Consider the following 13,831-nt stretch of genomic DNA (forward strand, 5'->3'; position numbering starts at 1 on the left):
ATGTGATCAAAAGCACTTACTATCTTCTCTGGTGTTCTCGAAGATGATGTCCTCTGGCGTCAGATAGGAGAAGCATTTCGGCATCGAAAATCCAGCTGCTATTAGCGTAGTTCTTTCCTTGTCTGCGATAAAAATAAAACAGAGTTGATCCCACAACAGAAAAAACCATGTCTGTTATTCCCCAAAATAAAATTGTTAATTATTTGATTTATGTAGAGTTGATGGTTGAGCTTTAGAAAATGAGGCGCAATCCCATGGATCTTTGCAACTAAAAAGTGATGGGCAGGTTTAGTTTTCCCCCATCGGTTCACTGTGATTGGAAGATCTAGTCCTGTGGGAAATTTTCTTCTTTTTTTCGTAAAACCTATGTACTTGAAGGTTACAGTGTTTTTTTTTTTTAAAAACAGATTCCATATTCGTTTAGTCAAAAAAAGGTTATGTTATGTTAGGTCACGTCATTAATTATGGACGGATTCAAGCAAAAAACTGTGGCCATAGACAATACTGTGTATTAAAGATTATTGACACCATTTTTCGCTTGAATCCGTTTTGAATTAGTGGCGTAAATTAACCCTTTTTGACTCTACAAAAACTCAGGTTTACCGGCCTGTGCCGGTAAACCTGACTGGGATGGGGGGAAAGCTAGACCTGCCTATCACTTGTAGTTGCAAAGGTTCATGGAATTGCGCCTCATTCTAAAGATTAACCTAGTTGATAACTGATATTCATGATTAGGGATTGCAATGGCGGATGGCTGGGATTTGAGATCCTGCTTGATTTAAAAATACATAAATCCGGGAATTCGTGTCTAAGAATTTACTATGATAGAGCTAATTTTTTGTTTCCTTTTCTCATTTCAATAAAATTCAACTAGTTCGTTGACAAAATTGAGCGTTAATCAATAAAAACATGCATATAAAGGGACTTCACGTTGACCTGAACTTCTTCACACAAAACAAAAAAATGGAATCTAGAGTTTCCTGATTGTAATTATGACGCTAGAGAAGTAGTTAATCCAAATTATTACCTAGAAGTTGTAATCCCGAAATCATAGGATCACTAAAACCCATTGGGATTGCAATCCTTATTCATGATTGCAGAGACAAATTCTTCGTCTTTGTGTACAAACAGAAAATCGTATTGGCTGTCTTTTCCCTCGCTATTGCAATTGGCAGCAGTGGAAATTGAAATAAGAAAAGAACACAAATTTGTTCGGTAAACAGGGAACAAAGACTTTGGTCTCAGTAATGTAGTTTGACTAGTTCACCAACTCTGGCAATTTGCAATTACCGTTCCGAGTGCAGCTGTTTACAGAGAGGTCTGCAATACAAATTAGATACTAAAAGTTTTCGTAGAGTAAATAGTTGCGTGAACATGGTACAAGTTGCTTGCCGTTTCAACAAAGTTTAGCGCTAATCTAATGCACCAGAATCAGGCGTAACATTAAGTCTAGAATAGGTTTGACTTGTTATTTGAAATGCTTATAACCAGGGGGAACTTTTATCTTGGGGATAGCGGAGTTCAATCCCAATGACATTCTCTAAACCACTTTAAAATTATTCCTAATAGGTACATTTACACTTAAGTTTCTACAGAGTATAGAGAAATTATTTTACTAACTCATTGCAAAATTCTCGTGCATTCAAAATGGCTTATTTGTTTGATTGTTTTGGGTTTTTATGGCACACGAGCTAATGAGGATAATGAGCCAGTTCATAACGGCATATGTGAAATTATTACCCAGGACTGTATTTCAGAGGTTATATGCATCATGCTGTGGTGTAGGTGGAGCAATTGCACCAGGTCTGCTCTCGTGGGTAGCGCAGTTGGTATAATTATCATCCTGCCCATACCGGGTGAAAAAGATCTGAGTTGGATCGCGTCGATGACGAGAGAATTTTTTTGGGTCTTTTTCACAACGTGGCTGAGTTAATCGGTCTCAGGCGACGGTACCATGATTTTTCTCCCGGAAAATCCGGTTTTCCGGGATGGCACGCCACTTTTCAAAGATTTGCGCCAATGGTCTATGGCAGAGCTTCTTAAATCCTAGGTTCCCGATTCCATTTGAGATCGCGAATTTATCTGAATTTTTATTTATAGTATTAGCTTTAGGCTATCACGAGACACTGATTTATGTCAGCATTATAAGCGTATAGGTAACAAAATCATTGACAGGGTAAGTCCGACGAAAGTTGAGTGCGAGAAATCAGACTCGGAGAAAGCTAAAAATGGAGACAGTTCTTTTACGTGAATACAAAATGGAAATGAGTGAATCAGACAGGCCCCTTACTTGATCGAAGTGGAAGTGTCATTGAAAGCCCAGCAGCAGCAGTTCAAATTAGACAGGTACTTTGCAACGATCATTATAGTTGAAAAACCATGAACCATGAGGAAACAGTGACAAGGAATCATTGTGCTGTAAATTAAGTTATATAGCAATCTCGAAGAGGGATGGTCTGTTGGAAAAAACTTTTATATCATATTTTGATATCATTTTATACTAGAAAAAAGGGTTTCGTTGTCAGTGTATCGGCCCCCTTTGGAAATGTTAATGAGGTCATCGTTAAACTTTGGGTTGGTTATAAACAGAATATTTATTTTCTGTTTATAATAAAATTTTAGCCCCCAGTCAGCTAAAAGCTCCTTTTAGAGAGCTATGGAAGGAAATAATATTATTTAATTAAATAAAATAATTATTTTTTTAATACCAACAAAATTGATATTTTATTGCTATTAAATAACCTTGCTCGAAGTTTCATGTACTAAATTATGGTAACGTTTTGATTTAAATAACTCGACAGCATTATCTTTTAATATTCTGACATTTTAGAGTGACAGATTAATAATATATATATTTTTTTTCTGTCTCAAATAATGTTTATGCGTATTTAAGTTATTCATATCGCACGAAAGATGGCGCCACTCATGATTTTGGACGCCATACTTCAGTACAATAACGCATTGCCGAATGTTGTTTTTACCCAAAAGGGAAAAAAAGAAGCTTTTAGGCGTTTTGAAACATATAGATATCCATCAATTTAAATACTCCAAGATCGTTATGCAAAGAACAGCTTCTTTTACTTAAATCCATCACGCTCTAAGCACATTAATTTTTTTTCCTCTTCCTTTAAATTTTATTTGTTTAATGGCATTTGCTAGTTTGTGTGAAAAGATTCTTCTAAAACAATAAAGTGGAAAGAAGTGCTCTTTAACTTGCCCGTTCTACTGCACCCAATTATAACTAATTGCTTTGCTCGCGTCTCCTCTCCTGGAGTATTTTCCACGGTCAACTCCAAGAGAGGAACTTACCTCTCTTTTCATGTCGCTGTATTGACGCAGTTTATAATTTAAGAGTTTATTAATGCGGCACACCACTTTCTAGATTTGGTCCACTAAGAATAAACATTCCTTCAAATGAAGCTCCCAACGTCTTTGTTTAAAGGTAGAAAAGGTATCATTAAATGTTTGACGCGCTAATTTTCCAGTTCTTATCTTTCAAAGCTTCTTGAACTGCTTTAATAAAATGTATTAATTTTTATTTTTATTTTATTAATTTTTTTTAAGATTGAAGAAGATGGAATGGAAAATAGCTATTAGTGAAAGATGTGGGGGGAAAAGAGAAGAAATAAACAGCAGCCAACAAAATACTTTTCATTTTAATATTGTATGCAATGGAGCAAGTTATGGGAATGGAAATATGTGATACAAAAGGAGTTTTATCAGATTGCTTAAGATTTTGACGTTGTGGAAGTGGGGAAGCGAGAATCTCGTGAGAGTTTCCCACCTGGCATGGGAACATATGGAATTTTTCGCCGTTCTTTTTTCCAATAGCTTTCTTTCAGACTCTGTCCAGATTTGTTTGACTCTCCAGACAAGTCTAATCCGAGAAAAACAGAATGTCGAGAAATATATGAATTTTCCTTTCCTACAAACGTCAGTTCTGCAGCGGAAAAGTAGTTCTTTAGTTAAACTTGTTCTTGTACACCACTTTACGCTGTCCCAGAGAGTTACCAACTAATCCAGTTGAGTGATTTTGCTTATTTAAAGTACCCGCTGTAGTTCGGCTTAGTCATGGGCGTTTGGATATTCGTTGTCGTATGACTAAAAAAGGCCTAGCGATACTCCAACTGTCTGGGCACTGGTAATCATGTGTCTCGTGAGCTCTTAGATGGGATCTTTTTGAAATCCAGTCTGCTATCCAGTCGTTTCAGACTGGATAGCAGGCGCTTTTAAAGTTGGAGTGTACAGTATTTAGTTGAAGAGCTTCCCAAAGCCTAAATTTGTTATTAATTACGCGGTCAAAGTCATAATTTTTTAAATACTGTTCTATATGTTGTTTTTGAATTCGAAAACATATATTTTACCAAATTAACACGCAAACCTGTTTCGGAAACTGGGTAGGAATGTAGAATTATTGTGATGAACTAACTCTGAATTGGAGGATTATACGACGGTTAAATGAACGGAGCAACCAGGTAAATATACTTTCCACAATATTAGGATCTCCTTAGAGAGCTGATCACTCATGCCACATATTCTACCCTAAAGAACAATGGAGTTGACAGAAGAGGAGGTTGTTGATGATTTTGTATATATTTTGGGAATCAGGAGGACACTACTCCCCTGACTCCCAACCTTGGCCACGAGGAGGCGCTCCAGGGACTGAAACTCTTACTGGGGCTATCAGGCAAGCCTCGGGGCCCCAAATGTTTAGGGACAAAGTAGTATTTTATGAAAAGGAAATGGGTAATCGAATGAGAAGTATGGGAGCAGGGGAGGAAGGAGGAATAGAGATAGAAAGTAGGGGAAGAAAGAAAAAGGTATTCCCTAGAAGAACGAGTAAAATAAAGTAAGAGGGTGTAACAGATTTAATAAAGTCTAGTGAACAGATACTTAATCTAAACGTAAGACTAGATATCAGTCAATCTTAAACAATAATAGTACTTTAGTTCTAGCTTTAAACCATTCCACAACACACGTGGGGAGACATTAACTATTCAATTCTATTTCCTGTATTATAACATCAGGAAACAAAGAAAGTCCTGTCTTGTTCCTAACCAGGACTAAGTGAAATCTTAAGCCCATTACAATTCAATACTTGTATAGAGTTAGCAACACCCATCCACAAGTACAGCGAGAAACAGTAAAACAAAATTAGAATACATTTCCGCAACCAAAATCATTCCAGCCCCTCCCAATTCAGGAGGAGACAAAGGACAATTTAAAGTCCCTCCATTTTAAGCAATATAGAATAATTTCCAAAAGGACATCTTCCATTTACATAACTCACTGGCCCAAACAATTGGTATGGGACAGAAATCAGTTATTTACAATTATTTAACTATTTATAAATAAACATCCAGAAAACAATATATACCTTAATAACACAACTTCAAATCACTATTACAATTAAACAGTGACATACCGCTGTGTAGCCAACATATTAACTCCACAATGTCTATCCTCTAAATTCAGAGGGAGACCACAATAACTTCCAGAACATATATACATTTTACAGCCAGTCAAGGGCCATTCAATCACCAACTCTCTATATTTCAGGAGATTATCCTGCAAAGCACTAACAAAAGTATTGGGCCACCAAACCAGAGGCCCAAAACACTGTGGGAAGTTCAACAGTCAAAACTACCAATATTCAGACAAGGTGCGAGTTCACACACACTCACATTCCAAAACAGGCTCAGTTCGATACATTAGTTTGTTCGACAATTAATAATCTTTTAGGAGAAACACATAACTCCAGCTCTTGCCAGTAAATAATTCAACAAGTCATAGAGACAGTAATTGCATTACCAATATCTGGATAACAACCAGGACTATGGAAAAACACAGGGTCGGACATACAATACCAATCTGGTCAGTTCACCAATAACTAAATGAAAACCTAAATAGTACATACTGCTAAACCAAAAGCCCTTGAAAAACAGACATTTATACCCTGATAAATCAAGTTCAGCCAAGGATAGAACCAATTCACCATATCAGTTCTTTTATACACAACTAGGTTTTTATTGCCGATGTCCATGATATCCAATTGAAAACAAGTTACGCTGTAGAAATCTGCAACTTTGATATTTATCATCTGTTAATATGCACATTCTATCAGAGTCCAACAATTCGTGACAGGAACTCACTTCAGCTACAAACAAGGAAACATCAACTGATGTTTCCTTGTTTGTAGAGAAGACATCGAGACACCCCTGACAATTAAATCAGGACAAAAGTTCAATTAATTTCATCCAATCCCAGTCAGGAACCATCACAAGGTAAAGTCTATTATTTAATTTATTTACAATTAGATCAAAATTCAGTTCACAGCTTAAATATGCCTTGATCAGCCGATCACAAGCTATAAAACCCTATTAAGGATTTCAGTCTTGAATCCAAAAACTGACAGTATTAATATTTACGCATGTTATAATTTCCAACATTTTATAAACATTAAATACTTATAATCAAGTAGTCATTTCCAGAAATTACAATACTTACAGAAGACATCCAGTAAAATTAACCATGGTCATTGGGATCGCCATGCATAATACGCTTCCTTCTGCTGAACAATTTATCAGCAAATTCTGCTAATACCATGTAATTTTCTCTATTTTCAAGAAAATGAAACATATCACTCTGATTATATACATTTGTAACCTATGTCTAAGGTCTACTTAAGACACGCAGTCAAAGATTACGTGATCCACAGTTTCCGGAGCACCGCAATGACAGTTAGGAGAGTTTGAAAGGCCCAAGGAAGAAAGCTTAGAATTTAAGCTTCCATGACCTGTTAAAAGAAAAGATAATACATATAAACAGGAGAAAACCAGATCAGCTGTTGTTTACTGAATTCTGCTACATTAGGCATAAACCTGTGCCAAAGGATGGTCAATCACATGGAAGTGGCTACCATCCGAATTCAACAGAATATCGCATCTTTGTCCATCCCCACCAAAAATTAATTTATTCGGTTCCACCACACTCCATTCATTGAAACTATGAACTGTGTAAGCTGGCTTTGTAACTATAACGCTGCTTAGATCTTCCCGTTTGTTTTCACAGCTGAAGTCCAAGGTCCTGAACTCCAGCTCACAAGAGCCCGATCTATCGTTGTGAATGATATTTTGTATGTAGCATCACACCTATCTCTGTACTAAATGTGTAAAATTTCAGTCCTGTGTCTTAATTTGTTTTTCTTTTATAGAGCTGAACGTGTGAGAAGTAGCACCATGAACAAAGTTGAAGCCAGAGCTGTAATCCGGTATCTGTTCTTGAAGGGGAAATCTAAAGAAATCGAAGAAGAGATGATTGTTGTATATAAGGATGAAGATTCATCCTATGGCATTGTGAAGCACTAGCATAGACTGTTTAGGTGTGGTTGGACATCGGTAGAATCTGAGCCCATTCCAGGTCGTTTCCATTCAGCCATCGATGACAGCACGATCAGAAAAGTGGAGTCGTTAATCATGGAAGATCGCCAGATATCTGTGCGTGAACTGTCCCGGGAGGTGAATATTAGTGTGGGCTCTGTTGAAACAGTCCTTCATGACCAACTCCATTTACGGAAATTGAGTGCAAGATGGATTCCCCGATTATTGACCAGTTTCCAGAAGGCTGATCTACAACAGAAATCACAAGAGTTGCTAGCCCTGTGCTAAAAAAATGAGGAAGACTTCTCTCGTCTAATCACTCAGGATGAAAGTTGGATATACCATTTCGACCCTGAAAGTAAAAAGCAGTCCATGGAATGGCGACATCATGGTTCTCCATCCCCAAAGAAGGCAAGGGTCCAAGCGTCAGCAGAAAAGGTCTTGTGACAGTGTTTTGGGATGATAAAGGCGTAATAATGACTGATTACCTGCCGAAAGGGAGAACAATTACAGGTGCCTATTATGCCAACTTAATCACAAAATTACGGGAGAAAATCAAAACATGTAGGCGTGGCATGCTGTCCAAAGGTGTAAGAATGCTTCAGTTCACACTTCTGAAATTGCAACAACACAAGCGGCCACTTTGGATATGAATACTGTCCCATCCAGCCTATTCATCTGGCGCATTATAGCCTTAGATGCTAATGCGCCATAAAACAAACAAACAACAACAACAGCCTATTCACCCGATCATGCACCATCGGACTTCTTGTGTTCTTCCCTCAAATCATTTCTTCAGGGGACCCACTTCCCTGATGACGAGACACTAATTTCTGCAACAGAGTCATGGTTCAAAGACCAACCTCACCACTCCTACAAAAACGGTATCCGTAGTCTCATCCATCGATGGGAAAAATGTGTAAATCTGCACAGTGGCTATGTAGAGAAGGACTAAAACCTGTGCCAAGAATCAACAGGCTACCACCTCTGCGGCTAGGTCAGCGCGATTCTTTATTGAACCACCCTCTTATTGTTCATAAAACGACCGGGAAGTTCTGCGAATGAAAACAAAAAAATCCAACGTAATTTTTTTCACTCTATCACTTAATTCTTCTTTCTCTCCCACCCTTAATTTCACCCTTAAAATATTGTAACATTTTATCCATCTCCGAGCTAATTCTCACCCTCGAGAAGCCCCATAATCGAGATTACTGTGTATGAATCTGTACTGTTTTCATGATATTGTATTTTAAAAATAAATCAATGCACTCTCGAGGATAAAAATAGGTCCATGCACTCCAGTCCGTTGTTTATACACGGTTGTTACCTTGGTATTAGATAGAAAGCAGACTGTGACAGCTCTGCTATTTGGGGTGCAGTATAGCATTAATTAGTGCAGTGCGTGACATGGCTTTTTCCCGAGAGAAATGTGTATTTTGGAATCGTGCCTTCGATCCAAATTATCTGAGAAATACCAAGGAACATTCAGTAATAAATAAGACTGAACCAAAGTATTCGTTTATTTAGTTTTTTTATCTCTATTTGATGGAATCGATTATTCAGAATATCCAGTCACTATTTTGGATAGTTGAATTAAACTTTTATCTTTATCTTCAAATTTTATCTTTCAAATTCTGAGCGAGGGTTTTGTTTATTAAATTCTTACTAGAGATGCATTAAGTGCGTGACATTATTAAAATTAAATTTAATAATATCGGTTAATCTGTAAATGGCAGAATAAACTGAATAGGGAATTCCAATTCCTAAGGAATAATCTTAACTGTTCAGTAACCAGAAATGAGAAATATCTTTTCTAGTTTAAATGTATTAAAATCGAAAATTGGAAGTATTTAATATCCGGCAATTTGTTTCACTTTGAGGCAAGTTGTTAAAGAATTTATGCAATTTATAAATGGCTGCAAAAGTTTGCGAGATAACGTCCATTAGAAGCCAATTGGCAGCTAAGAATGGATGTAAGTTTGCGTGAACAACCTTTCTTCACGTTTGCTACAGCACCTGGTTAAAGTTGCAGAGCTCTGCTAGGAAGTTCTTTGTGTATATCTAGGGCACTTTGCATCTTATTCTCCGTTCCTCTATTTAATTTACTCTTTATTGTCCCCGTTGTTGAAGGGGGGTGCGCTGTAATTGTAGTGTCATTATCAGCCGCTTCGGGCCTATCAAGTTCTCCATCTTCGATTTGCTGAGATACTTCTTAGAAGCCGAAACATCGTAGCCTGCAGCAAAAACACATTTCTTCAAATGCCTCCGCCAGTTGTAACCTTGAAAAATTCATCTCCGCCGGTGTGCTGATATTTCGAGGCATGTCCCCGCTGTTAAGGATGTGGAAAGGCGATAGAACAAGACTACAAATCGGCGAGTCGATCACACAAGGCTTTCTGGCCCGAGACTCCGAATTTCTGCAAACTCTTAAGGCAGCCGACTTCGCTGGGTGTTCCGTTTCATTATGCATGAACTGGAGTAATGGGCCGTAACCATCCCCCCCTTTATCCCCCCTCCTTCGTTCTGGCGTTTGCTGCAAACTGATAAGTGACTGCATTCTCCACACTAGGATACGGCGTTGCTAAGCAACTTGTGGATGATGGTCACAATTTAAACAACACACGCATTGGTTGATATTATTATGGATTCGTTCATATAGAAGAAATTTGTCGATAATTAGAACATTTTGTTCACAGTTTTCTTGTCAAACAACTTTAATTATTGTAATCTCCAACTTGTATATCTCTTATATTTGGAATTTAATTGGAAAAAACCTTGCGCTCTTTCAGGTTACATTAGTTCTAATACAGCTGGCCTTCATCTGAAATTGTAGATCAAGGTTTCCAGCAGGTGATCGCAAGCACACCATTAAGATCAGAGTCTAAGTTAAAGCCTATAAATAACTTATTAACGAGAGAAATCATGCTTGAGGATTACGTATGAGCATAATTCTGCTCATATATAAGAAGCAGAATTGAGCTAGAATATCCCAAAGGAGGATTCAATAACTCCTACTAGAAACATTGATATTTAACTGTATTTTTAAATCCAAAACCGAAGGGCTCTTAGCCTGTAGAGAAGTGCAAATCTGATGGAATTCCTTTTAGTGTGTACTCCTGCTCTCCCGAGTCAGTCATGCTTGAGCAGAAAAGGCCAGTGAGTTTATCATCATCATCTACTTCCAGGCAATGATCTTTCAGAGATTTAAACTGATGCCCTGAAGTCTATACCTTCAAGCTTGAAGGCGTAGACTTCAGGGCATCAGTGATTGTAGATCTTCTGAGAACTGCTTCAAGCTTGTCCAGGTTTTCTTCTTAAAATGAGGATGGTAAATCTGTAGGTAATATTCCGGAACACGAAATCGGAATTAAAAAATGATTATTCTGAATATTTACAAATTGTTGTCCATTGAGTGTTCTGATAAAGTAACCAAGGAGAGGTATTTGCTGCCTTAGCACTCCAGGGTGAATGTGAATATTAAAGAAAATCTTGCAACATCGACATGAGTCATTAAAGGGATTAGCGGAACTGAATATCGTCGACTGGCGATGTTACTCTTTGGGATTAGTCGAAATTTGGTTAATTTATCCAAAATGAAACCAGTTTCGGATAGTTTAATCTATCAACTTAACAACTCGAAAGATTATCTCTATTTGGCACCATTTTGAGGGATCTAAAGCTGTGGTAGCTGATAATCAGCTACCACAGGAGCTTTGCTTAGAAGCTCCACGACGTAAGGCAAGTCAACAGCGCCTGGACTCATTTTTGAAAAGTGCACACATTCCAAACAAATGCTGCTCGGTAATATCTTAGCAAGTGTTCTAGGCTTAATCTTAACACTTTAAGCGGAAAGCTTCACAGGTATTAGCCCTAGCAATGGTAGAGCTCCACTGATGATTGATCATTTTAGCACCGATGCATTGGTCCATGAGTAGAGGCTGCAGTGCTTGGATCAAACCCTCGAGAAGAAAATGTGTTTCAAAAGTCTGTAATTAAGATAATTAAGAGGTTCGAGGAAACAGTTTTCTGGCAGATCGTCCACAAAGCGAGAGACCAACATCCATTACAGTTATGAAGAGAACATCGATGAATTGGCTGCTTTATCGACGGATGAAACAGTCACTGCTCATGCAGTTTGAAGTCATGCAAGCGTTCTCAGTATGATAATGTGGGGGAACACTAAAAGAATTTTTTACATAGGTATCTTTATAAAATTCAGCAGCTACAGCAATTGATACTACAGGATTTACCGAAGCGAGTGGCATTGGTTAGATGAACCTCTGCCTCTGCCAAACTTGATGGCAAAGTTGCCAAATTCAGCAGTTATGGTTTCTGCCATTTCTAAAAGTCACCAAACTCCGAGAAGCTTCAGTTTTTCCACAGGGTGCTACTACGCCTACATTTAGCACCTGAATGATTGTGATGGACACGCTGAGCAGTCAGTTGCGAATTGTTTTGAACCAAACATCTGAACGACATAATTGTTTTTCATTATTATCCCCTTCTACGATATTTGGTACTAAATGAGATTTCGAATCCATAACTCGGATCTGACGAAGCAAAGTGGTTAATGGAAAAAAAAAGTACAGTAGTACACGCGTCTGAGTTGAGCATGGTACGAGTACACGTTACCACAAAGATCAGAGAAATCCTCAGATTGCTGTGCCACTTTATAAACTGCGCAACATTTTTTATTGTCGTAAAAGCAGCATTCCTCTGCAACCAATAAGTGTAGGAATTCGGTTTGCACCATGCATTTATTCAGAAAAAAAAAAAAAAAAGTAGTATTCATCCATTCAACACAAACTTTAATATCGAATTTAAAAGGGTGGAGAAACGAGAATTGTTGCGTCTTGAACACTTTTTTTTCAAGCATTCCACAGTCCAATTTCGGATGGCCGTGTACCACTCTAATCGACAATTCCCTGTTGGCCCTGCTAAGGGGAGGGGGAAGTCTGCCTTACGTGGTTTTTGACGTTCCGTTAATCACCGTTCCTGAATCGATAACACGTTCATCCCTTCCTCGCCGGTGGATTCATCAGCACATTCCTTTTTCCACATAGCAACAGACGTATATTGCATCCGAATTCTTTTCTCAATGCCGAGTGATCTTATTGGCAAGAAATAAATCAAATACTCATTTAAGACATACCCCGTTAGTATGGTTGCTCAGAAGACAGACTGCAGACTGCTCCTTTGCTTGTGTAGACTTGCAACAATAATCGTTTTCATCCCTGAAGTTTGACATTTTAATGCAATTGATTTTGTTTACAATTTCTTTTAACAAGAAAGGAGCGTGGTTGATTAAATGTATTACACTTAGAAGTCCTTGGAAAGAAGTGACACAGTGCATGCAGACTTTATCATCACTTTTGCGTTTTTTTCGTGGTATGTTCTTTTCTTTTGGAGGCTGTTGAGACACGAAAGACTGTCACCAAGCAAAGAAAAACAATCGTGGATTACAGAGTGAGAGATAGTAATACGAGTAAAAAGAGTACTTTCTTTTTTTCAACGAATTAATACTCATCACACAAAGCTTGAATATGCTGAGGATGGATTCGCATATGATTACTTCCAGCGTGATCTTTTTCTGGCCTTGGCAACCACTCATCGAAATTGATTTCAAGAATAGGTGATCCAAAAATTTTATTGTCATACGAAAAAAGTATGCTGATGCACTAACCGCTCTTGGAAAAGCAATCTACAGAATTGGCTGCCATGGTTGTATCACTGCCATCAGCTGATGTGGAATGGTAAAGGCATATTTGATGATATTATTTTCAGAAATGTAATGTCAGTCTCGGGCGAGGGTTTTCTTCATGGAACATCAGGTTTTTCATTCCTCAAACATGCGAATCGACCATAAGAATATGCACCAAGGCTTTGGTGCATATTCTCAGGAACTCCTAATTTATTTCATAATAAATTCTGTAAATTAAGTTTTTCTTTCGTATGTTATCAGCTAGAATTTAACAGGCTGTTAAATTCTAGCTGATAACATACGAACTGATTGCATAAAGTGCATTTCTTAGACCAACAGTTTCTTGATGAGAAGAGGGTGGAACTGTAGCTTGAATGACCTTGACTCGCCTGTAGATATTTTCTTTGCTATAGATAAGGCTGTACGAATCTTTATATAATTTGCGTACGCTTATACTGATTATGCTAGCACAATTGCTGATGGCCATAATTTCTATCTTTGGATTTTAAGAATAACCATGAAAGTATTTTGATTTGAAAATTAGCCCAAGTTGGACCATCTGTTAGCGGGTTTTTATCCTTAAGAAAAGTACGTTGTGTTTTAAATCCTGAATGATGGTCGTTTTCTGGATATTGCGTTTCAGTTTTGAATGATCTGTTCTTGGATCCAAGGTTCAAACTTCTTCCATGAACTTTTTGGAAAACACCATCGCGTATAGCAAAGTGGTGAATAGTTCTAATTAGCAGGGTTG

At 37.8% G+C, this 13,831-nt stretch overlaps 1 protein-coding gene across 1 annotated transcript in view; it reads right to left on the reverse strand.

The window, feature by feature from the left end:
• Nucleotides 1-13,831, reverse strand: part of LOC150082976 (uncharacterized) — a 63,262-nt gene that overhangs the window by 5,170 nt on the left and 44,261 nt on the right. The window contains exon 2 of the mRNA XM_090378340.1: nucleotides 21-122. Coding sequence (XP_090234466.1) covers nucleotides 21-122 — 102 coding nt within the window. The remainder of the gene's footprint in view (nucleotides 1-20; nucleotides 123-13,831) is intronic.

The sequence above is a fragment of the Mastigoproctus giganteus genome, chromosome 7 (assembly GCF_048544385.1).
Source record: "Mastigoproctus giganteus isolate SK-2022 chromosome 7, ASM4854438v1, whole genome shotgun sequence".
Classification (NCBI taxonomy): Eukaryota; Metazoa; Arthropoda; class Arachnida; order Uropygi; family Thelyphonidae; genus Mastigoproctus; species Mastigoproctus giganteus.